General features: G+C 40.9%; 1 protein-coding gene and 1 long non-coding RNA gene across 4 annotated transcripts; one reads left to right on the forward strand and one right to left on the reverse strand.

The window, feature by feature from the left end:
- The first annotated feature begins 6589 nt into the window (after positions 1-6589).
- On the forward strand, positions 6590-9863 carry LOC116246314 (uncharacterized GPI-anchored protein At4g28100-like). Of its 3 annotated transcripts, none has more exons than XM_031618138.2 (3): positions 6590-6825; positions 7530-8643; positions 9331-9863. In XM_031618138.2, exons 2-3 carry the CDS (start codon positions 8050-8052, stop codon positions 9673-9675), a joined length of 939 nt encoding a protein of 312 aa, XP_031473998.1. In that variant the 5' UTR covers positions 6590-6825; positions 7530-8049; the 3' UTR covers positions 9676-9863. The 3 variants fall into 3 exon arrangements, with proteins under 3 accessions (XP_031473998.1, XP_031474000.1, XP_031473999.1); XM_031618140.2 differs by lacking the exon at positions 6590-6825 and adding an exon at positions 6832-7041; XM_031618139.2 differs by lacking the exon at positions 6590-6825 and adding an exon at positions 7051-7241.
- Positions 9864-11358: 1495 nt separating this feature from the next.
- LOC126409702 (uncharacterized) lies at positions 11359-12226 on the reverse strand. The gene is made up of 2 exons (XR_007572304.1): positions 11806-12226; positions 11359-11646 (listed from the first exon to the last, which is right to left on the reverse strand). It is a non-coding gene; the product is annotated as an uncharacterized LOC126409702 (long non-coding RNA).
- Between the last annotated feature and the right edge of the window lie 13129 nt (positions 12227-25355).

Raw genomic sequence — 25355 nt, forward strand, 5'->3', positions numbered from 1 at the left:
AGCCCTCAAGGGTACAAGTTCAAAAAATGATACAATTTTGATGTAAAAATCAGGAAAACGTGATATTGCATGTTTGATTTTTAGGTCTTACAACATAGAGTTTGGGACGATATAGAAGGCAACTGGTGGTGTGTTACGACATTACACTCGTGACTCGTGACGGTAGAATCCTCAATAATTTATATAAAATGAAAAACTGCTTTAAAAGGAGGACAAAGAAGTCGAAAGAAGAGACCAAACTGACTTACGCTTATATATATTGGTTTTACTTTTTACGAACTTGCTAGTAAATGAGTGAGGTGGGGAACGTTTGGACGTCCCTTTGTCCTTTTTGACGTTGAAGGGTTTGGATTTTCAGGCGTTGCTGATAAGCTCAGGGTTTGTTTGCATTCGAAGCTTTCATTTTCTCTGGGCCGCAGTTGTCTTGGACATGTCCAGTCCATAGTCCATATCATGTTCTCAATAGCAAAAGCTATTGTAGGTTATGATCATTCACATAGGGACAGCTGACGGTGGCTAGTTACCACTTTTTTTTAACTGTTGATCTTTTTATTTAGCCTTCCAAAGGCCATCTTGTCAGCCATGGCTGCTTAATCTTTTTTTTTTTGTTCGTTTGTCACATCTTATTGCATTTACAGACATGAGAACGGCTAGGGAAACACCACCAAAAATAATTTACAAATGAGCGTGTCGATGAATTGATAATTATACATAACTACAAAAAATGTGGTCCTAGCGGTGTTGCACATTCTGGCTTTGTTTGATCCATTAGATTGTGTTGTTCAAACGAGAAGGCCCAGATGCATACCAATTGGTTCAGGTTTCACGTGCTTGGTCTGAATTTTTAATGGCATTTTATGAACTCGCATCTTAGTTATGAAGGTCCGTACTAAAACGGGGTCTCCGGCAGATTTCCGAACCGGAGATTAAGATGCTTATTGTTCTTGAAATTCATGAGTCTCTAGTTAGACGATGAGTCTGACATGAAATCCGAACTTCTCAAGATTTCACATCATCTTGGACCTCAAATGAAATGTCTCCAGGCTGGAGCCCTTTGATAATAGGAACAATATGTAATTGTTCCATGAACATGTTATAGAAAAACTGGGATGGATTCATAGAATCTGTTCTAACTCATGCAACAGTTACACGGAATCTGTTCTAATCCGCCCGCGTGGCTCCGCCATTAGGGCTTCATTGGACAGCAATTGGAATGTGATGGGCTGAAGTTCCATACAAACCTGTAACAGAGTAGAAATTAAGCTAAAGGTAAAAGCTTTAACATGGGTTTTCCAAATTAATAGAATCACTAATCTATTTGGTTTCAATCGCTTACAACTTCAAATCCTTTCTAAAGCTATTTGGCATCGCAGAGATTCCAAAAGAAGAGCATAGTGTCTTTAGGAGGCGATATTTCCAGAGTATCATCAGGTTACCCGACCTCAAAAGTTTGAATGGAGAAAGGGAAGGCAACTGATGCCCTAAGCGGACCAACAAGAGGACATAGCATCGCAGGATATGTCAAAGGGCAGCCATTCCAAGCAAGGGAACCTGTCCTGTGCCATCCACGTGAAAAAGAAGAGGGCAAGCAGACAAACTTTCTTCGTTCACAAATCACAGGTACTCCCTCTTTCGCATCGTCCTTTCAATGGGGATCCTCCTAATTCATCATTACGCTTTTCTATGCACCTTTTTCTCTGCTGCCATTTACCATAACCGCTCTCAACAAGACAGATTGACGACATTTTCACGTAAAGGAAAAGGGAGAAAGAAAGAGCACCGGCAGGGTGAAGAAGACGAGAACTGGCGAAGGTTAAAAGGGAAGCCTCGGAAAGAGGCCCATGCTCACTAGCAGTTGAGGCTTTCCGCTTCAATCCTTGTGCATGATTGTGATCTCCCCTTCCTTTTTCCCCTTTTTGGTTTTTCAACTCGCAACTTTTCTTTCATGATGAGATGAAAAGGAGCAACCCTAGTCGGAAATACCGCTGCTTTTCACTTGCATACCCGTAAAGCTCCCCTCGATTTCTCGTGGGTGCCAACTTTCTCGATCCCTCCGACTCTTAAAGGTCCTCACTCAAACACGATCCCGATTGCAGAAAATGGAACCTCAAAATGGTGGCTTAGTCACAAAAGGTGCCATCTTTATAGAACAGAATGGTGTATTTTATTTAGCATAACTGCAAATCTGCTAGGTAAGCACCATGTTTTCATATTAAAGAATGTTTCTGAATCCTTTTCTCTCACTAGAAAAAGCACCAGATATGCGGGGTGGCCCTATTTTCTCATCTGAATCCTAAAAAACTCCACTAGCGAGTTCTGTTTAAGAATTTGTTTCCCACCAAAGCTAGAAGTAGGTAATTAATCTACATGTAGATCTTTTTAGAAAAGGACTTTTGTTAAGTGGTTCAGTTCATGCTTAGTAGCCGAGAAATCACTAAAGCATTCTGCCATCTAGGGGAAAATAAACCGTATCCAAAAGAAGTTACGAAATACCGCAAGATTCAAGAATAATGAATTTTCTGGGCCTTTGTCTTAAACATTTGAACCTAAAAAGAATACCCAGATGCAAAAAAATGTGGGTAAACGAGTGGCGTATCTGCAAAATAAAACTTTCAATTTGGATTGCATGGCCAACAAAAATGAGCCATTGGGAAGCTCACTGAGCTCCTGGTTTATCTCAGATGAGCCACGATGTTTTCCGGCGATCTTTTCACACCAAACAGGCGGAGCGCCATGCTGACGTCTCCTTGTGCTCCCTTGTCTTTATTGGAATGGAATAATGGGATAATGCGAAAACTTTTACAATTCCAGATAATTATTGGGGGCGTATCGAGGATTTTCCCCTTTCTTTAATCCGATTATTATATTTGGCATTGAAAGAGATATTAAAAAGAAAGGAAAAGGGGAGACATGGACAATCAAATCTGCACCTGCCCCTCCTTTTCTTTCCTTTAATTTCTTTTTACTGCAATTTTTCACCCTTTTCAGCGTTTTTTTTTTTTTTTTTTAATTGTTGTGAATCTTAGCTTTTGTCCTCTTGGGATAGATACCTAACTCGAATGGCTTTTGGCCGTCCACTGACGACCTTATCAATATTGCATATTCTAGAATCACGGACGCTCATTCTGACCCCCTTTCCTCTCGAAGGTTGAAGGAAGAAGGAAGAGAACTCCAACTATTGATGAAGAAAACACTTTCGTGGGGAAGCCACTATTTCATACTTATTATCCCTTTGATAATTTGGAAAGTTGATGCTCATGAGATTCGAACCAAAGATCGACTGACTGGTTACTGGCCTCTAACTCTAACTCAAGGACAAGTATCATGGAATTTAAAGAGGTAATTTTTTTGCTGCATAAAAAGTTAAACCAGCGCTGAAAGCGATTGTTTTCTTCTGTTCCCCAAAACAAAAAATAAAAAAGGGTCACAGAGGGGACAGCTATTTTCATATGAAAATGCCATGTTTTCTCTGCCACAAAGGAAAAAAAAAAAAGAAAAAGAAAGAAAATGCGGGGCCATCTCTTTTCTCTGGCAGAAGAACCATTCCATATGATAAGAAAAGGTTTCGCTATTGGGACAGCCGGGAAAAACTGTTCCTCGGCTCTCAAGAGAAAGAGAATTGCAGGTTTTGGTGTTTGCTTCCCATGAAATTAAGGGAGATTCGGCCTCCTGGCCTGGAACAAGTTGGTCCCATGTCTGGTCCTCCGTACATGACTCTGCAGGAGGATGGGCGAAGAAAATGGTTTGAACCAAATCCATTTCCAACCCTTCGCATCAATCAATAAAGAATGCTCCAAACAGAACTACTGTACCAACATTGGAAACCCGATTTCCTCAACTCCTTTCACATGTTCCTCCAATTATCAATACGGGAAGCACGGCGGCCCATGATCCACTTTTTTGTTATCAGATCCACTTTAAACAGGTCTGGATTCGGGTCGGTAATGGGACATCCCTACTGAAATATCTTAAATAAAGTGTTAATGGTCGGATATAACACCTCATTTTATCTATATATATATATATATATATATAAAATAGCCATGTAATAAGAAGCCATGTCTCAGTTGGAGGTTTGACCAAAACCAAAACTGATGGATTTAAAGGCCTGATAAAATGCACTACGGACTGGGCTGCAGAGACTGGTGGCAGTCTGGTCATCAGACGCTCAGGTTGATCCCTGAAACAAAGGCAAGAAAATTTACGTCTAGAGGGCCACCATTTAACCAATATTCCCCAAGAGAGACCGACATTTTAACAGTAGACTTGAAATTCATTTCCGCGATCCAAATCCAAGTCTGGATCCAACTTCCATAAAAAAGTGGACCCAAACCAAATGTGAAAGGTTTACATCCCTAATATTCTCTCGGCCATGGTTTCTAATGTTACATAACGGAATAATAGTGGTGGTGATTGCGAGAGAAGGGGTTAATTCAGACCAAGGTTTAAATAATAATGCCGACTGCCTTTTACGTGATTTGAATGGGTCCCAGTGGTATATCCAATTCAAATACTGTCAGTTCAGGCTGGGATCGGACCCACTTTACAACTCCAATAACTCAAAAGCAGCGAGGCTTGCTTCAATACTTCAACATCCAAACAGGATCTACAAAAGCGGATTTTCACATGGTGGACCCGGCCCCGGCAGCAACTGCAACTGCAGCCCAAAGAAAACTAATACTTTTGGATCTACTGATACTTTTCGATCCAAACAATCTCAAGACGATACAATAAACATGGCAATAACCAATCCGTGATTTTTCGAAATGCGGTTATATTGTTACCGCAGTTGCAGGATTTTTTGAAAACCTAAACTAAATTTACAATAAAAAAAATGCACTGTTATATTATCCTGAATATCGATGTGACAAGGCATGTTTGATTTCTTTAAACGTGCACACTTTGTTATATAAGCAAAAAAATTTCAGAGGAAAGCGAAAATTCTCAGAGCTTACAAAATCTTCTCCGATTCTCGCAGATGCAGGAACCGTGAATCGTCCAAGACGATGGGGCGAGATAAGCATCTTGCCGGCTGCTGGGTGCTGCTGCACTAGTGCAGCCCCATTCATGGCGCCGAGCGTCCGGCAGAGAAAGGAATCGCCGCTTTCGGCCTTGCAGTTTTGCATCGAGCTCGTGACAAATTGATTCGATTCATGGGCTCTATGCATAAATCTGTGTTTAATTTGTTTTCTATATATTTTAATTATTTTTGCTACCTGCAATAGTGTTTTTGCTGATTTATAGTGGACTGAACTGAACATTCCAATTGCAGATTAAATATTATGTAAAAGAATGGCAGAATGTTTTATAGCTTCTGACACGAGAATTTCAGTTCACACTGATATTTCCGAATAGCCTTTTTTGTCACCGCTTAGTAATAAAAGAGAACAGGAAAAACGATGAATTTTTGGGCGTAGCACAGTAGAGTTCAAGTTGAATTCGTTGGTAATTGTTTGGTGGGCTTTTGCGCAGTACGTACGTAGTCCATGGCCAATTTGAAAGGCCAAGCACGAGGGCTTCGTCTCCACCACGCTCTCTGGACAATGTCGTCGTCTTCCTCTGGGATTTTGGTTTTTTATCCTCTTCTGTTCTCACTGGCATTGATTTTGAAACTGTGGATTCTGGAATTCTTTATTCGTCCTCAACCAAGACAGCCATTGTTTTTTCTTCTAAAAGATGGGTCCATGACCATCTAGACTTTGCTATAACAGTTCGTTGAAAAACGAGCATATAGGATTTCACACAAGAACAGTGATTTTTTTCACAGCTTACGTGAAATGCAGAAGAATTTTGGACACGGCAAGTTCCTGTTCCGTTTTAGACTTATATGACGTGAAATCATGTGCCCCACCCCCACCTTCTACAGTCCATATCACCCGTGAATTTTACGTTATTTTCAGTCTGTACTGCTATGATGATTATGATAAACAACGAAAAAGCTAGTCAGCATCTGTTGCAGTATGTTACGAACTGCAGCTTGAAATTTCCAAAAGTTGACGGAAATCGAAATGTTTAAACTGGAGAATTTCATCACCTAAAATCTCGCGATGTTTTGGACTGTCGATCGAGTTCTCACTCCTTATTAAGTCTTATCGATCCAAAGTAACCATTCAAATAGCAAATTCGTAACATACTGCAATATTGTTCAGATGCTGACTAGCTTCAATGATCTTGACTGAGATAAGTTGCAATTATCCTATTATTTTACTTATTTATTTTCAATGATCTTGGGTCAGACTCGAGCCGTTATGTCCAAATTCACATGAGAACGCTGCACCCCAACGTGAAAAGCGATAAAATAAAAAATTAAAAAAAAAAGAATACGCGCAATGGTTGGGACAAACTACAAGAAGGAAGGAAGAAGAGGAGGTCAAAAATAAAATAAAACGAATAAATAAATGATTATAAAATTAGCAAAAAATAAAGAAGTGAAAAAAAAATTAAGATTATAAAAAGAAAAGGTATATTTGTACGTGTAGCAGAGGGAGATCACATGCGTTTGCGCCCCAAAACGGGTCGCGAGGGAATGAGATTAGGAGGAGGCGAACAGGAGAAAGGACGGCGGCAGAAGGCAACAAAAACCTGCCCAGCCTTTCTCGCACGACCCGCGGTCCTCCTCATTTTTTATCGAGAAAAAAAAAGGAGGCTTCTCTCTCTCTCTCTCTGCGTAGGAATCTGTTGAATTATCGCTGTCATTCGTCGTGTCTCTCTTTTTTCTAGCTCGGGTGAATCGGCACAGGAGGAGAACGAGAACGAGAACGAGGAGGAGGAGGCAGAGAGAGAGGTGAGAAGAGGGAAGGCTCCTGCTACAACTTTTGGTGGCAGGTAATAGCCGGGACGATGGTGATGATGGTGTTTTCTGTCCAGTGTCTGACTCTTACTCCAGCAAGATAGCGGCCGAGTTCGCGATTTTCTCGGCTTTTCGCTCTGTCCGCGACGCCACCCATCCCCTACAGCCCTCGCTAGCGACGAACAATTTCTGTTCTTTTTCTCTCTGCGTCCTTCTGCAGTCTTCCGGCCGCGGATCTCCTTTTCAATTGGGTATCCCTCTCGCGTGACCGTTTCACGTCAACGGCCAGTCGTCGGAAGTCTCCGGGGGCCGGGGCTTTTTGCTCTCCCTCTCTCTCTCTTTCGCTTGCAGAGCGGGGAGAAAAAGGCGTTTTTTTCTGCCTTTCTGGGAACCTATTTTCGTGCTGTGGACCAATGTGACGCGGCTTCCCTCGTTAACCCGAGAGCTCTGAGTAAGGGCTCCTGCTCCAAATGTTTCGTATTCCTTTTGGAATTCCGGCAGGTTCGCCGGCCGTTCCTTACTGTCCTGCATTTCATCTCATCTTAGCGAGCGGCATTTTCTCTGTCCTGCTCTTTCTCGAGAGTCCCCTGGCAAGAGTTTGCACCAGAGGAACATTTCCCAGCTGCGCATTCGTTTGTCGTGCCCTTCTGCGCCAGTTTTTACGTGCAAACTTAGTCCAAGAGTTGTCATGCTTGTAATTCCTGAAGTTTTGCTTATTTTTTCCGTGAAAATTTTGCAGGCATTGTGTCGTTCTCGACGTCGTGTGGCCTCTCTGGCCATCCCTCTGGAGCCCTTCCGTGAAAGAGAAATTTTAGCTCTTACAGAGTTTGCTTCTCGAGATTCTGCAACATCGGATATTTTCTTCAGAGAAATTGCCAAGAGCAGGCGCTCAAGTCACGTCGAGTCTTCGACAAGTTCTGATCAGAGGGCACACAGACGAAGGCTTGATTTTTTCACGTTTTCCAGACGAGATGGTAAAATCCTCCTGAAGAAGAAGAAAAAGAAGAGAGGAAACGAAGGACGTCTCTTCCTCGTCACACTCTCCTCGCCTTCCACCGTCTTATTGAATAAGAAGAGATCTCCTTCACGAAGCAGAACCTGAGGACGTGTCCTCTTCCACTCGCTCGCTCACGTCTTTCTCGTGCGGGACAGAACAGAGCAAAGCAGAAACTGAACTTCTTCAACACTACCGATTTAGTTAGCCCTTTCATTCCGCTCTTTCTCCGAGTTCTTTCCTACCTGCCAGAATCCAACCACCCATGAATCCCCTCCCGTTCATTGCGGCTCTCCTTCTGGCGTCTCTCGTTCTCGGCGACTCTGCCAAGGACAAGGGCTCATCGTCGGACCCGATGAACCCCGGCGAGTCGCCGGGAACCGTCCCGGCATTCCCGGTCCAGTCAGAGGCGCAGTTGTGCCGGCTGGACCTTTCGGACGAGCTGTTCGGCGGGGTGAAGGAGGCGTGCGGGCAGGTGCTGGACAGGAGTCGGTGCTGCCCTGTTCTGGCAGCTTGGCTCTTCGCTGCTCACGCCCGCTCGGCGCTCCAGCCGGCTGGACCGGTCTCGTCGGAGCTGCCCGCGATGCCCGACGACTCGCAGAAGTGTGTCAGTTCGCTGCAGGCGTCTCTGCAGAGCCGAGACATCTCGCTGGCCCAGCCCAACGCCACCTGCGACACGGTACTCTGCTTCTGCGGCATCCGGCTCCACCAGATCGGCTCGCTCAGCTGCCCGGCCGCGTTCAACGTCACCAACTCCTCGCGGTCCGCCGTCCCCACGCCGGCGGTCCGCGCTCTCGAGTCCAGCTGCCGGAACGCCTCCTACTCTGGCTGCACCCGCTGCCTGACCGCCCTCCAGAAGGTATGTGGCCCACCGCACCGTTCATGAGTCCTGCTTCTTCCGTTCAATCCTGTCATCGTTGTTTCCATTTTTTTTATTTCATTTTTCTTCCTTCTTTATTTGGGGAAATCTGGTGGTCTGAGTCGAATCAACCCGTCCTTCGTTGTCCTTTTCTTTTGGCACCTTGGTTAGTCTTTTGATGCACAATACTTATCCAGAAATTCTGAGATATCTCAGATTCTCAGTTGTTTTCTGGACAATTTGAAGACAAATGCATTCCAAACTACCAATGGTACTGGAGAATTGGCACTGGTTTTTTGCGCAAAGGAGTGTGAGAAAAATGGCGTTTCTTTCTTCTGCTAGGAAAAGTTTCTTTTGTTTTTTCAAAAGGTTTACCAAACTAAATTTCCAGGTAAACCCAGACTCCTTGAACCCATACGCTCTTCCTTTTTCATTTCAATGTAACTAAGAGAGCAATTCCCAGTTCCATGATTGGGGTCTGCAAGATTTCTCTGTCCCAAATGCTGCTCTGAATCTGAACAAGTTTCGCTTTCTAGGACAAGTTTGTGCATGCAAAGCACAAGAAGTACCTGATCCAACTTGAACTTTAACTCCCACTGTGACACTGTCTTGTCTTATTTGGATCTGATGTTGGTTTCCCAAACTCAGCTCAGTTTAATTACCGCCGTGGTTGTTGGCCTGATGCAGCTTAAGGAGGGAGAGAACTACACCAAGGATGGCAATGACCGGGCGAGCAAGATGTTCAGCAGGGACTGCCAGCTGATGAGCCTGACTTGGCTTCTGGCCAAAAACAAGACGGCCTACATTCCGACCGTGTCCGCCGTTCTCCGGGCAGTCATGTACAGCACGCATCCTCACCAGTCGAAGTGCAGCCCGGACCAAGAGAACATGCCTCTCGCCGTCGACTCGCTCCAATTCCTCAAGCCGGAATCGTCCGCCGCCATGAGTTCGCCCAAACCAGTGATGGCCCTCCTCTTGCATCTCTTCCCTCTTGTGTTTCTTGCCTTGGATCGGGTCGTGTGGATCTTTTAGATTATACTGAATCTGGATCTCGTTTTGTGCATACATAGAGTTGGATACTACGGCTAGGCCGATGGTGGTCTTTTTTGTGTCTATGGTTCTTCATTGATTATATGTTATAATCCATATCTCTGGTTCTATGTGATTCCATAGTGGGCTGTTTAATGAATATAGCATCTCTCTGACTGGAATTTGGATCAGTACTTCTTCTTTTTCTCCCTCGTTGAAAGGATGGACAGGGATTCTGGTATCTGTCGGTCTTTCGGGTAACTGGGCCAAGTCTGGTCAGGCCATTGATGGTCCTTTCTGAAAGGGGTCTGCCGGAACCCAGCCCCGATCGACAAAGCAATGGGCCTAACTTTCTCCTCCTACCTCTCAATCATTTTGGTGGGTCCTGCACCGGCTGGCTCAGTGTTTGCAACTATTTTGAATCTCATATTTACATAATATTGCACTAAGTAATACGTTACCAAATAATCACATATCTAAATGTTTCTTTCGGTAAGGTAAGAGCGTCTTGAACTCTAGGATAAAAGTTGGCCGGATCAGATGGTTATAATATATTATCTAGGTTCAAATAATGTGAATATGGATAGGGTAAGAGTCATGAACATTCTCATTTGCTCTTGGTCAATAAGCGAGAGGAATCATTCAATATAAAAAGGAAGGCATTGAATTTGGGATTCACGAGATGGTAGGCGAGGAATCTAGCGTATGTGAGCGTGCACGTATGCCCGTTTGGTAAAAACTGTTCGTTCGTTTGTTTTCCCACTTAAGAGGTAAAAGCAATAAATTTTACAGTTAGTGGATTCACATGCTTAATGGGAGTTTTCACCGCCGGCCCTCATGCTGAATGTTTGTTTGTCTGTCTGTGACTTCATTCATCAAGGGAATATGTGGTAGGAGACAAATGCATTCCTCTGGTCTTACAGCATTGATTTTTGCGGTAAACTTTTCTTAAAGGTTTGGGGTGAAAAAACGAGTCCGTTTGTCGCTTAAGGAATCTGCATTTTGTCTCTTCTTACCCGTTGTGATCTTTTAAATAAACTTGTACCTGAACCCTCTTGGGCGCGGCGTTGCGGTATATATATATATATATATATATATAGACAACCGAGAGCAAGACCAATGAGTTTTTTAAACTGTTTCATACCAATCCAAGGTTTAATATGATAACGTGACAGTCCAGGTATCGATGCATTTAGATTATCTGGATCTAGTGGAGAACTGTTTTAATTCAATTCTAGCATCTATTAGCGACCCACAACAACATCCGGACCTACTGTCGTGAAAAGAGTAAATGAATAAATGGTTGAAATTACTTCATGACTCGTGAGAATTCACTCTCTGTCTAGAGTACCACCCGTCATACGCTTTCTTTTGCAGTATTTCAAAAGAATTTTAACTTTTTCTCATTTTAATTTTTCCATATATTTTCTTCGAACTTTTGAAAATTTTAAGTAATAATATTTGTCGCTTGAAATCGCTGAATCGGAACGATTCCCGGTATCGGCAGCCCGGCCGATTTGATTCAATTTGTCATTTTCACGACACCGAACTTGGAAGCATACAGCAACATTTCTAGTTTCCTTTTTTCCGCTAGTATTTAAGGTTTTAAATTAATTTGCAAACCATTATAACATCCGATGCGGCGGTGCAAACCTTTCTTCCGATTTTGCTTGAGTGGGCTCGGGCTGTGCAAAAGCAGTGGATTAGATTTTTTACTTTTTACCTCCATGGGTAAATTCTTCCCAGGATATTCGCAGCCTGAAGATTATTTGGTAACTACCGTCTTTATTTGCATCGGCGTTCTCTTACTTCTGTATGACATGCATGTTCTGCAATCGGCTCCCACTTTTCTCTCTCTTTGCACCGCCACAGTCTTAACAGCGTCGGCTCAGTTGGCGCAGCAAATCAAGCACTTTGGAGTCTTCCGGCCATATCGCCAGCAGTAGCAGCATTTGCACCTGTAATTGCAATCTCCTGCAACCAAAATGACGACAGAAGAAATCATCAACGACAAAGCTGCAGGCAGTTGAAGAAACGCATGTTCGCAACAGTATCAACTATTCCCGACGATAAATTTACAGTAGCAAAACATGTTGAAGACGCTTCGAGCAAAAGATGAACAGTCGAGAGAACCTGTTGCAAAGGGACCATCCGATGAAATATTTTTTGGGACAACTTGATCCTGAGCCAGTGAGCCGAGCATAGAGGATGGGGCGAGGGCGACCGAAGATGGCAGCACCACCACCATTGAAACAGAGAGAAGGATGAAAAAGAAAGAGTGAGCCCTCATTTTCGTTGATCCTGCCATATCCTAGAACCTTTAATCCATATTTATACTGGTTTTGAAACCAGTCGTGACATCCACGTTGCAGCTATCAATCGAGATGCCTATTCTTGTTTATATCGAATAACTTTTGAGTAAATTAGTCTGGATCTGATGACAGATGCTGATGCATGCGTTTGTAATTGTTGGAATCGCTCCTCTTTTTGGAAAAGTTATTCTCATTCATTTTCTAATTTGAGAAAGGCTTTGTGGCAGAAGGATTATACTGGTTTTATGCGTGAATCGATCGCCATGTTCTCTCTGCCTTACAGGCAAAGATTGGCGCTTCATGCTTACAGTAAACTTTACACGGTAAGGAATAAGATACTATCGCCATTCTTACTACAAGGGACGCAAGGTTCCAGACACTTGCTAATAGATTTTGTACACAATTTTCTTTTGTTTGGATAATGGTGGCTGCTGAGCATATTCTAGGCACATTCTCGTTCTGGACGCAGATCAGTACCTAAAGCACTGCTCATTAATATTGGTTCTTTTGGTACAACTTAACCTGCTTCGTTAAGCCTTGAAGCCAGAACAAAATAGCTTAATCAAATGGTTGTTGGGTCTTCGATTTTTTATTTTCCACTACAGTGTGTACAGTCGTAAACCAATTTGCTCAAGTCAGTCTGAAAAATGACGTGATTGACGGTAGCTGAGATGAAATTACTAGTGCTAAAGAGTCCTACAACTACATGGTTGAAATTCTAAGTAAAACAAAACTAACAAAGCGTTCATGATTGTCCTAAAGGTCTGCAATTGGTACTTTTATAAAGAGAATGAACAATAATGACAAGGACTTTTCAACAATATTAGTACGCAACAAAAGACTAAAGGAAATATTCTCGAATCAAGTTAACTATTGAAGACCAACCATATAGAGAAGCAAAGATATCAAAGAGAAAATGAAGAAGCTAGGAGAAAATACAGCCACGAGACCTTTTATTTGTTTCAGATTTGTGGAAATCAAGCACAAGATACATTAAGCTTTCAAGAGTAAGCAATCGACTAAAAACGGAGCTAGAAAAGCCAACTAGTGTTCCATGTGTTGGGAACATTCATGATACACACAAAACATATACATGGATGTTAATGGATTGCCAATAAATTTGGAGATTAAGCACTAGTGGAATAAAGTTCCGAGAGTTAGCCGTCTAGACGACTATAGCCATCTACCACCTTGGATTGTCATGCTTCATGGATATCTCCAAGCGTTGTCACCAAAAACCATTGCAGAGCAGATACTTGGAGTGACAATGTAGTAAGGCACAATACAACAGATAAAAAGTAATCAACAGGATTGATCGTAAAATGGTATGGGTTAAGTTTTCTATCAAAAGCCACTAAAATAGTGTCTTCTACATAAAAGGTTCGTTTAAGGGTGATAAGTTCTCCTAAATGTTGGGTCCTCAACTAATTAAAATTTTTGCAAATGGTTTTGGGTTGAACTCTTCTCTTTCCTTGAAAGAAGCCCAAGACAAACCAATCCTAGGCGGTGGGTTTTGTAAAATCATAAGGTAGATGATAACGACAACAATGGGATTGAACTCTACTAGACTCTAAGTGTAATGCTGTCTGCCAAACTTTGATTAGTTTTGTGTCATGGTTACATGAGGAATCTACGAAATGATGATCTTTCAGAAACATAACCTCACAAGGGACGAGTTATCCTCAAACTCTATCATAAAAATAGAGCTTTGTCACTAGCAAAATTTTCCAAATTCTCTTGTTGTAAGGTTTCCTTGTAGAGGTTGGATGCTTGATTACTAAGGGGAAATAGTGACTTATATAACTCACTCTCCTGCACACCTAAACACTACTTTTAGGGCAAGTTAGGTTTGAATGGTTTGAGATGCTTTTAATCATAATCTCAGGTTTAGGATCAAATGGGTCAAGCAGTTCCCCGAGATTTCTCCGCCCAAGCATATACATAAAAAAAAGGTCCAAAGTACATGACTCAAACTAATGTTTTCCTATTTAAAATACAATTCGAAGGTTATGAAAAACGACAAACCACAACCCTAGGTAGCACATGCAAAACTTGTTAAGAGATAATACTCTAAGCAATAACACACAAAAACAACATGTAGAAATCAAAGCAAAATCACCATGTCCTAAAATGCCCCTATCTCCCTAAGTAAATGGAAATTCTAGAACTTGTAAGGGTGGGCAGGTCCAGAAATTTTATCTATTTGATTAAGATACAGAGTTTTAAAAATTACAGAAAAATTAGAAATAGAAACTAAAAAGATGGGGAAAAACATTCCAAAAAAGTATAATTGAACAACTTTTTTCTATAGAGAATTAAAAATCTAAAAACAGAACAAAAAAATTCTTGTTGCTGAGAAACAAAAACAAGAAACAATTTATAAATACATCAAAACCACTAAAGGTTCAAAAAAGAGGGGCAAAACATGAGCACCTAAAAACCAATCTCATTGCTTGGTGTGTGCAAATGTGTTTATCGCTCGTACTTATACAAGCACTGTACAAGTACCCATGTGACAATAGTCAATTGGATAGAAGACTACTGGTTACTACATGACACCTTTCTTTGACTGACATACTTGCTGTTTTCATAGAGTTAGCCGTATAGACGATTATAGCCATCTACCATCTTGGATTGTCATGCTTCATGGATTTCTCCAAGCGTTGCCACCAAAAACCATAGCTGAGCAGATACTTGGAGTGACAATGTAGCAAGGCACAATACAAAAGATAAAAAGTAATCAACATGATTGATCGTAAAATGGTTAGAAGAAGACCATTCGAGTTACAAGAGGGTTCTGCCCCCCCCCCCCCCCCCTCTCTCTTATATATACTAAGATTATGAGAGATCTTCAAGAGCTTATAAGGGTAGGTTATTAATGAGATGATTGTCCTGGTTCTTATCATTTTTTCGGGTTAAAGCCGAAACTGTTAGGGAGGCGGGTTGAGATCCATCGAACCAGGGGCCCGAACTTGGACGTGAGTCGGGTTGTTACAAGAGCCGGTTCAACAATCGGATCTAGAGTACCACACATGTGGACGCGTGTACCTTAAGAGGGGTAGATTGTAATGTCCCAAATGTTTAGTGTTGTATTGAAGATTGTGAGAGATCTTTAAGGGCTTATAAAGGGAGTTATTGAATAGATGGTTGTTTTGGTTCCTAACCCTTTTAAGCTTGATGCCAAAATAGCTAGGCGACGGGTTGGGATCCGTCAAACCAGGGGCTCGAGCCCAAAAGTAGGTCGGGTTGTTACAATAGAAAAAGATGGTCTGACTTCCAAAACATATATAGTCAGGACAAATGTTGTAAATATTAGTGTTTGCTGCTCATATCAATTTGCCCATTAATATATAATGGGCTCGTATTGCAATTTTATTTCAAAATTATAAAAATCCAGATATTTTAATTAATTTAGAAATCCACATAACGTAATTGTGAATGTGGGTAGGGAAAAAGTCTAAAACATTCCCGGTGGCCCTTGGTCGGCTTGGACATTGTCCGATAACCAAGAGGAATCATTCAATATATGCTTCTTCTCTAGCGTGTGGTGTCACAATGTCCTGTGTATTAACAAATGTTAAAGATCTATTTCTTTCTGTTGGACTGCGATCTTCTAAAGAAGTCGGCAACCACAGGGTCTGGACCATCAGGCTAATGTAGGCGTCTTCTGAAACTTGGAGAGGCCCTTCTTGGGAGAACATGACAATTTAGTTTATGATGCACCAAAAAAATTCCTCGCCATTATATGCAGTATGGAAAATGGCATACAATTGCCATTTTGCTTTTTCTTTCTTTCGTTCCATATCTCAAGTTAATATTTTCTCTAACCTTTTCCAGTATTGTGAAGCTAGAAAAATTGAATAAATCTAAACAGATTGAATTGGTTGCCTAATCTTGAAGGGGGTTAGTGCAACTGCTGAGAGGGAGCTTGTTAAGCGGTCAACTTCTGTGGTGTCAACAGTAAGTTGAAACATAGCAAGAATCAAGAATGTCATTGCTAAATTCCACAAAGCAGCCCTGGGTTGTGAAAGAGGAAAAGACTTTGGCCTTCACTTGATACAGAAAAAGTGAAAAGCATATTGGTGTATGAAAACATAGAATAATAATTTCGATATAAGTACCCGAAGTTATCAAGGGTGTACCATTCAAACTGAGAAACTAAAGAATTTCACCTGCAAAAAGAGAAATTCTCTATAGCATGCATGGAGTTAATTACACACTCATAGGTCTGTCATAAGGTGCATAAAAGCTGTCTACAGGGTTATCCTTTGTCGAGCATTGAATTATGCTTTTCATTTGTGTTATTACGCTTTTCGGAATCTATGATTGAGAACTAAACAAAATGGTTAGGGCTTCTTTCCATTGTTTGCAACTATTTAAGCCACCTTTCGATCAATTTAATTTGGGCTGCATGCTGCAGATGCTAGGTGGTCAACTGGAGCGATGACCGATGACCTTGTTCTGTTAAGAACAGAGGCAGAACATTTACATCCGCAGAAGCAAGGCATAATTAGCTGTCTTATATTCTGAAGATACGCGTATTACCTTTCCCAGTAATGGTTCTGCTGCTGAGAGTCTTAATAGATTCTAAAAGGAACTTTCCCTCCACTTGATCATCATCTTTGAACTAATCATCAAAGAGATGCAGAATGGTGAGGTTCACCATGAAGATATAACACTCATATCTTGGCGTATTCGTTTACAAGCCCTGATCCTCCCTTAATTGCATTTCTCTTCCAAAAATAATGCTGTGCATTTTGGGCACTGCATATCCATCAGAGAACAGTAGTGTGCATCATATTCTCCAATCCAGGCAAGCAGTTTCTGGATGCTGTTTGCAATTAATCGACAGAAGCTGGTGGAAAGGAGCCCGATGTAAAATTTGTTATGTTGGCTGAACTTTGAAAATGCCAAACGCAAAATCTTGATTTACACAGGCAATGAGGAACAGAGCATACTCATCCAAGTAGCATCGTCGTAAGGCAAGAAAAGACTCTAAGGATCTTGCTTGTACAGTATTCAATCGTTGCACCAATTCTATGAGCATCACCCGTTGATTTTTCCTGCAGGGGAATAGAGGGTATCAGATTTTTTGAGAACAAATTGGTCATCAAATGCATAATTTTGTACGACAGCCATTAATAGAAAAATAAAGCTGGTGCTGTGTTCTATACCGACGTTGAAAGCCTGCATTGGTTTGATGCAGCAAGGTTCGATTTGGCTTTCTCGCTCTTCTGTGAGCACCATGATGCTTCCTCAGGCTTCTCTGCATCTGTTCTGCTTCTGATGAGACGGCCCTTCTTGATGCGACAAGCCAAATGCATTATCGAGTGCAGCGCTGGTGAAAGTATATGGCCCTCCTTGGTAGGGCCGGATTTCATCAACGCTGCACTCAATGATGCATTTGGTTCCACTTTTTTCCTTCATCCCCCAAATCCCTTCCTGCTTTGGGGAATGCCTTCATGGCGTTCTTATGGATGTCCACTTCATTAGAAGTACAGAATTCTTGTGGCAGTACATAGTGGCTTTCATGGCGTTTTTATGGACATGTCCACTTCATTAAAAGTACATAATTCTTGTGGCAGTACATAGTGCACAGTACTAATTGTTGAGATTCTTGGTGGGTATTCAACAGCATCTCTTTCGCACAATACTCTGCTACTCTGCTTGCGATTCTTGGTGAGGATCCTCTCTCATAATAAAATAATCGGTCAAGCATCCAACCTCATTTAGGAGATCAATTTTTTTGTATAATGCCCAAATTTTTTTTTCTTAAAATCTTCAGCTTTACAACGACAGTCACATAAGGTCTTTTACTGTTGTTCTAATTCAGATTAAAGCTCCAGTTAAATTAGATCACGCCATTGAACTATAAACGAAATTGAAGGCAATTCGATTCTGTTAATTCCCACTGACGAGCATGAAATTGACAGATATTCGGAACGTTATTTGTTCATCTGCAGAAGATGTAAAAATATGGATCCTATATACACGTTTCTCTGTCTCGAGGAAGGACACCATAAATTCGTGTGTTAATGTGGTTGTTCCATATGCATTTAAGTTGGTCAAGTTGCTGTCCTTTCTCCATTCCTAACCCTAATACGCAACACCTCCTCTTATATTTGTTTAATAAGTCGCCTGGATGCATAATTTGATTAAGTAGTTCGTGCTGCACATTTGTACTCTCGCCTTTTTGTGACCCCTTTGATGCTGGTACTGCATTGGGTAGCGCGTACTATATTAGTCGGGTATAGTTTCCATGTAAGTTTTTGGGTACTTCCAACGCATCTCCCATGTACTGCTTGCGGAATTTTCTTTTGTATACTTCACATTTGCTTTTCACACGTCACCCAGAAACCAGGTCACCCAGTATTTTTAGTTTTTTAATGACATCGATGTGGATGCTTCATTGGATGATTTGATGGTTGGTGTGCAACAAAGAGAGCGTTGTTGGTTCTGGTTAGTTAGTATGATTTTTATGTTATTAGTGAGATAGCAATGAGAAACTGTTCTTTTATTGAAGAGAAGGGTGAGCCCAGATCATAAAACTTTTATAAGAAACTGAAGCGACAGATTTGAGAATTGCTAAAGGAGTTCAAATTGAACTGTGGCGTATAAAATTTTGTGATCGAAAGAGATCTGGACATGAGCAACTACTTAGAGTTTAGTACTTCGAAGTTTTCATCTCCTATTTTTCTATTCTGAACGATAAGCTGGGGTTAGGTTGTGCCCCCCACGCATCAATCACTGAGGCTCGAATGTATAGCTCTACCAAAAGAATCCTATGCACAACCAACATCGAATATTATAAGATAGTTATACCCAAAAAATCCTGTGCACATTTTCAACCAAAGGCTTACCTTCCAGCAATGCTACAAAGAGGCTTAGACCATTCTACACAAAAGATTTGGCATCGCCTTGACACCAGTCCTTAACGTTCTGTACCTGTAATATATTGAATTTATCTACCGTCTGTTTAAAAGTGCAAGATTTTGACGTATTCCTTTGCTATATCATTTGACGGTGCCAGCGTAGATCAGATGTATCTCCTGGAGTCGGCATGTTGCATTCAAGGGGTTTTAATTGTCCCTGCTTTTATGTAAGTGTGCGTTTGATTGCCCCTGATTTAAAATCTTCAGGATTTAAAAACTATGGATTTAAGACCAGGTTCTCCCTCTTTAATCTTAAAACCAATTTTTTTTTAATGCACAAAGGTAGGTATGACCTAAGGTCTTTAGTTTGGTGAACTATGGATTTTACCGTAAATCTTTTGCCTAAAAGCATATCATATATATCCACTTCAGATCCATGGACTTGAAATATGGAGTAATAAAACGCTGCTTAAAGGTTCGGGTCCTGGTTTTTCCTTCAATTAGATTCAATTCAAGATACCTTTCGTTCCTCCCACGTTTTCCTACGACGGTATAAGCTTTAGCTGAAAACAACCTGCAGAAAGATTCGAACCTTGACAATCTTTCACGTTTCTTGGAAGAAGATTTAAGCACAGGTAAGAGATTTTTGGTGGGGAAGCTGCGATGAAAGCTTTATCAAACATTTTAAGCTATGTATCAAACGCCCAACAAAGAAAAGACGTATTAACAAGGTCCAACTCGCATGTCTTACAAGAAGCTGCGTTGGGAATCTTATGGAATGGACTCGAAAACTTGATGCAGGTTCTTTGCTTCAACATCTTTCTTAACTTCCACTGCCGCCATATGACATCAGAATTATTATTTGACTGGATGTTCAAATCTATTTATAATGAGGACGTCAATCCTAGATTACAGAGGCCAAGTCCAGCGCCCATATGTGGTTCAGAAAGTGAAAGAGGTCCATAAAGCCCTCGACGACGAACTCTGAGACGGGTCTTCGGGGTCGAAGCGGGAAAAAATGGTAAAACAATAGTCAATGGTAGTGTTCGTTTCCCATTCTATTTCTGCCTGGCTGCGAGGTCTTTCTTTATGTAATTTACAAAAATAATTTTGTCATTTTTCTATCAATCATCCATTATTACAAAGTAGATGGCCCGCATGAGTAAGTTGAAACTTGGGTAACTTCGAATTATATATATATATGGATATATATATATATATATATATAGAGAGAGAGAGAGAGAGAGAGAATAAAATGGAATGTGTAAGGATGATCCGGCTTTTAAATACCAACAAACGCCTAGCTACCAGCGGCGGCTGTATTAGTTTGACATTCGAACTAAATAAAAGAAGTGCATGTTGGAGTTCAAGCGTGGGATTATGCTAAGATGCTGTTTATATACTGCTCATGTTCCTTTAAAGAATTCATTCCTATTTAGACTCTTTGCGTCGACTTCATCTCTTGACCACCTTGTGCTTAATTTGCCGTGCAAATTTAGAGAACCACGGGAAGATCCCCCAATTCAAAGATATTCTTCCTCCAAATTAAACTCTGCTCTTCTTAGAGCACTACACGCTAACAGTTTTTGACGTTACAGCGGCACGGAAGCTTCAACAAGTCATTCGTTTCACGTCTTTCAACCTATAATGATGCTTTGATAGAAACCGAGTGCTGGTATTATGGACTTGCTCCCACCTCCTCCATTTGTGCTTGCACGTCGATAATGAAATTTGCTTAGCTTTTTATTATCACAAGCCTACTGGGCCAGATGATAAAGTGCTAGCGTTATTGCCCAATGTTTTTGTTATAATTTGCCTCCTTCAAACTTAGGCTCTGTCTCAGCACGCCTTCCTTGAGTCTCGCTTCTAGTTAATGATCAACGTAGTAAGAAAGAGATGGTGGTTCATTAGAGGCAAAGCCTCCCCGCCTTTTTCTTGTTCTCAGGGCTGCTTCGGGGCTTGAGTGATCCAATATATAGTACACATTTCAAGTCAACTGTTGTGTATGCCATTGCTTGTAGTTCAGAAAAGTAGCATTCATGGGAATCAAGTTGAGGATGCATGATCAAAGTGACATTAAGGTCGATCAGCTATGCTACACCCCTTGATGCACATAGTAACAAAGAGATGAATAAGGACTTCTTCAAAGAAGTGCAAAAGATTAATGGCTTAGAGGATTTTGATAAGTCAAGGGTTCGCTAAAGTGCCAGGAGGCCCGGACTAAAAATCCAAAGCTTATCAGACTAAGGATCATGGATGGGACTTGTGTGACGGTAATAATGTGAAGCGGAAATAAGGAAACAAGACAATTTCAAAAATACTACAGCAGCATAATATTGTAGAAGCACGGATGATGAGACTTGGAAGAGTTACATAAATAAGCCGGAAGTGAATGAATATGACGACATGATGTAGTCTAATGAAAATCCGTCGTTTGTTTTCCATAAAGCAGTCTAGCTTTCTTGATGTTTGATGTAATAACATATGATTGCTTCTGTAGTGTTACAAAATTTGACAAGATATTTTTCCCGAAGAATTTTTCACAACCTATTCCATCGCTTGGATTGAGTTCCAATTTTCAGTAATCGGAATGTTATAAGCAACTCGTAGAAGCTCCAAACAGATATATAATAACCATCTTATATACACGTATAACTAGAACGGATGCCTACAGTTTTTTACACTAATGCAACGAAAGGGAACCATCGGCCATGATTAGTGATCACGTGCAAAAGGATATCTAGGAGTTGTTGCTCATAATATTTGCTGAATTATCTGGCCCTTCTCTTCAAGATGACACCAGCAGCTTCCTCCTGAAGAAGCTTATGGATCTGACTAGGTGGATTGCCGTGCCACACTTGGCCCGTCTTCATCCTGAGGCCCATTTTTGCGAGTTTATCAGCAATCCTGTTTCCCTCCCTGTAAATGTGAGTGCACTTGCAGTTTTCTAGCAGAGCAAACTGGCATTTCATGTCAATGACATGCTTCTCCAACTGAAGGTTCCTGGTTCTCTTACCTGTTATAATATCCACAATCGTCTTGGCATCGCCTTCCATCCATAACTGAGACAAATCATTTTCACAGGCCAATCCGACTCCTCGCTTCGCGGCCAACATCTCAGCCATGATGCTGGTAGTGAATGGAATTGGTTCAGCGAAGCACAGCAAGACCTTGCCTTCATGATCCCTGATGATGCCACCGATGCCTGCCTTGGCTGGGTTGTCCTTGACAGCTCCGTCGTAGTTGAGTTTCACAAAATTGCCTGAAGGTTTTTCCCATCTGAGGTACACAGAACGAGCACATCGTGTGAGAATCAACGGTTTTCTCTGGATTAGGCTGATATCCGCAAAACGGCGTCCTAAGTTATGTATCATGACTGGTCTCAGAAGATATTACAGCAGAAAGCAAGATCCACTAATTTCAATAGATGAAACAATGATCTGAAAGAGTACTTTATATAGGACAAGAGGAAGGGAGACTGACAATTGAACATGAGAACTAAGATAGCAATTCACGAAACGATTTCAAATTTAAGATTTAAAAGCAATGGGCATTGAAGAAGTGAGCAAATTTTGGAGGAAGAGGAAGATTGTTTATGCTGACAAGGAATTGATGTCGTCAAGAATGAAGCAACTGTAGCTTGGAGAATGCGGAAGGAATAAGATGGGGAAAAGAAGAGCAGCAGGCAATGGGGGGGAGATTTTAAAATACCGTTACCAACCGAAGCACATGGCAAACGAAAGTTTTGAACCACCTGCTATCCTGTCACCTTCTGAATTTTGTGGCGACAGAAACAGAGGGGGAGAGAGACTTCAAGGTCCAAAATGACTCGTATCTCTTTCTCAATTTGGCTGTCCGAATTTGGGTTAATTTGGAGAGAGAGAGAGAGAGAGAGAGGATTTGCTGCCATGAAACGTGAGACCTGAGTCAATGGCCAAATCTTACGCCGACATTTTCTGGAAGCAACAGCTCATGCAACTCCGGCATCGACAATAACTCTGGTCTGCGCGTCTGGATTCTGATTCAATTGAATCGGATCTAAGATAAGCACGTCAATTCAGTATTAAGACAGTGGAAAAGCACCATATCAAGAACTTAGGCTATGTGACCTTGTATCTTCTTATAGAATTCTGAAAATATAGATAGCGTCAAACACGTATGCAAATCAATGGCGCATTCTATATTCTAAATAAGCAGCTCCTTGTTGAAAGTGTCGAAAAAAAAAAATGTTTTTCATGCAAGTCGAATTTTACCCGATTGGGTTGAGGGTCTGCAGGATAAGTTTTCAGGGGTGAGCAGCGGCCAGAGGCTGATGGATGATTTTTTTTTTTGGCTAACAAGGGCCGCTATATAATTTCTCAAATTGTTCAAATCAATATTTTTAGAAATTTTATGCGACAAATTTAATTTTGTGGGCCCCTTCTTCCTTGGTGGGGAGCATGCCTCCCTGTTCTGCATAATGCATCTCCTATCCCAAACTAAGCAATTTCATAGGCTGCAATCACGCACTGAAAGCGAAATGAAAGAAAGTAAAGGCATCATCCACCAGGGAAAGATCCAAACCTCAGGTTTCGTGAATTCAGAATTGGAGTGCATGTCATCAAAAACGACTTGCGGCTTATATTCAATCTACACATTTTATCTTGTCAAACAGGAAGTTTTTCCCTCTTTAGATGGGAAGCAATAGCATCCCGACGATTTCCACTATATTGGTATCGCCTAAAATCGGTCGATGCCCAATTGCCCATTTCCTCTTATGACTCGTACGCCTTGCGAGTTTATTATTATTATTATTATTATTCCTCTTTTATATATTAAATTAAGTCATAATTTAATTTTTTAATTGAAAAGAAAAAATATGCAATATAGGTAGGGCTAAGCAGTGGGTCGGCCTGACCCAATAAAAAAAAAAAAAAACTGGGCTAGGGCCTGGTCGCACTCGCAGATGGTCATTATAACAGAGGCTCCGGTTGACTGCCAGCAACCTGGCCACATTAAAAATAAGATATATATTTTTAATATAATTTAGTATGTTCATATAATTAATTATAATCAAATACGTAATTATGTATGTACATTTAAATAAAACAATAATAAAAATACAATTATTTTAATATGTTTCTAATATTTTTAAGATTTTTCTTATTGTAAATTAATTTTTTACATTTACTTTTCAACAAATGGTTTTTTGTTTTTTCGTAGCCGAATCAGTGAACAGTCCGCTTTGACGAATCAGCCGCCCCACCAGTGATTTAGTTGCACCATCAATTTTAAAATACTGGTTCTTAAACCTAACAATTAATGCCATATATAATCATATATTTTTTGAAAAACAAGATCGTGGTGTTTTTGAAACATGCATTTTAAGAACTCAATATTTCTCTTATCAAAAGCTTTGAATATAGCTTTCTACTTTTTAATTCTAGAAACTGAAGTCCCTGTCATTGGTGTAGATGAAAATCTAGATCGGGTTTTCGGTGAGAGGCCTCCACCTATTCTTGCAGTAGATTTACACGAACGGAGCTTATAGTCCCTAAGAATCTCAATGTTAAAGCTGCACATGGGTTGCTTTGCAACATAATTGATTTCTTAGGAAGACGCATGATCATGACTAGTCTTTTACATTCAATGCCTTGTCTACGTTAGCTAATCTTCTGTAACAGAGAGACGTTACCAGTAATGATAGGTAGCATGCGTTTGGTAGCTAAAAAGGTGGTCGATGTAGTACTGATAAACGAATTCAAATATTTAAATACTTGCAGATATCCATGATTTAGTGGCCTTCAGAACAAGAATTCAAATGAACAATGCCCAATATAAATGAGGATTCAGCCACATTTCTCACCGTAACAATTGTCATTCGATTTGCATGAGCTATCTAGCAGATGAAACTTCAAGGAGGCTTCTTTTTCGTTTTTCAGTTTTGTTTTCCTGCAGATTGCGCCAAGAACCTTTCAAGGACAGACCGCTTTAATGGACTTTGGTGATTTTTATTATGTATTATCAGCAGACCATGACTTTTAGTATTAAAATAGGTCACTAACTAGACTAGGTGTGCTGATATCTGGTGCAGCAGTTGGGTGTTGATATCAGCAGTTGGTGTGCTGATATCTGAGGCAGCAGTTTGGTCGTGCTATCAGTAAGGTCATTTCTTGAACATGTTTTTTAAAGGTCGGTAGTAGTTCCTTTTATTTTCAAACGTGTACCTGCTATTACCAATTATTTTTCAAATTGATCTCTAAAATATCTCCAAGAAAGAGATAATACAGTTCCTTTTAACATCCTCTTTTTTAGGTAACATTCATTATTTTTGAATGAAGGCTTGATGTTTAAGCACGGGGCTTGAAGAACTGCACTCAAAAAGAAGAATGGTTCAGTGACACAGCCACATCTGTGCTAGTTCTTCCATGCATTAATAGTTCTGAAATAGTTAATGAGGGCTTGGAAAAAATACAATCTGAGTTTAGCCTTGGGATTGAAGAAAGTGGCTGGCGTGGTG

This window comes from Nymphaea colorata, chromosome 1 (assembly GCF_008831285.2).
Source record: "Nymphaea colorata isolate Beijing-Zhang1983 chromosome 1, ASM883128v2, whole genome shotgun sequence".
Classification (NCBI taxonomy): domain Eukaryota; kingdom Viridiplantae; phylum Streptophyta; class Magnoliopsida; order Nymphaeales; family Nymphaeaceae; genus Nymphaea; species Nymphaea colorata.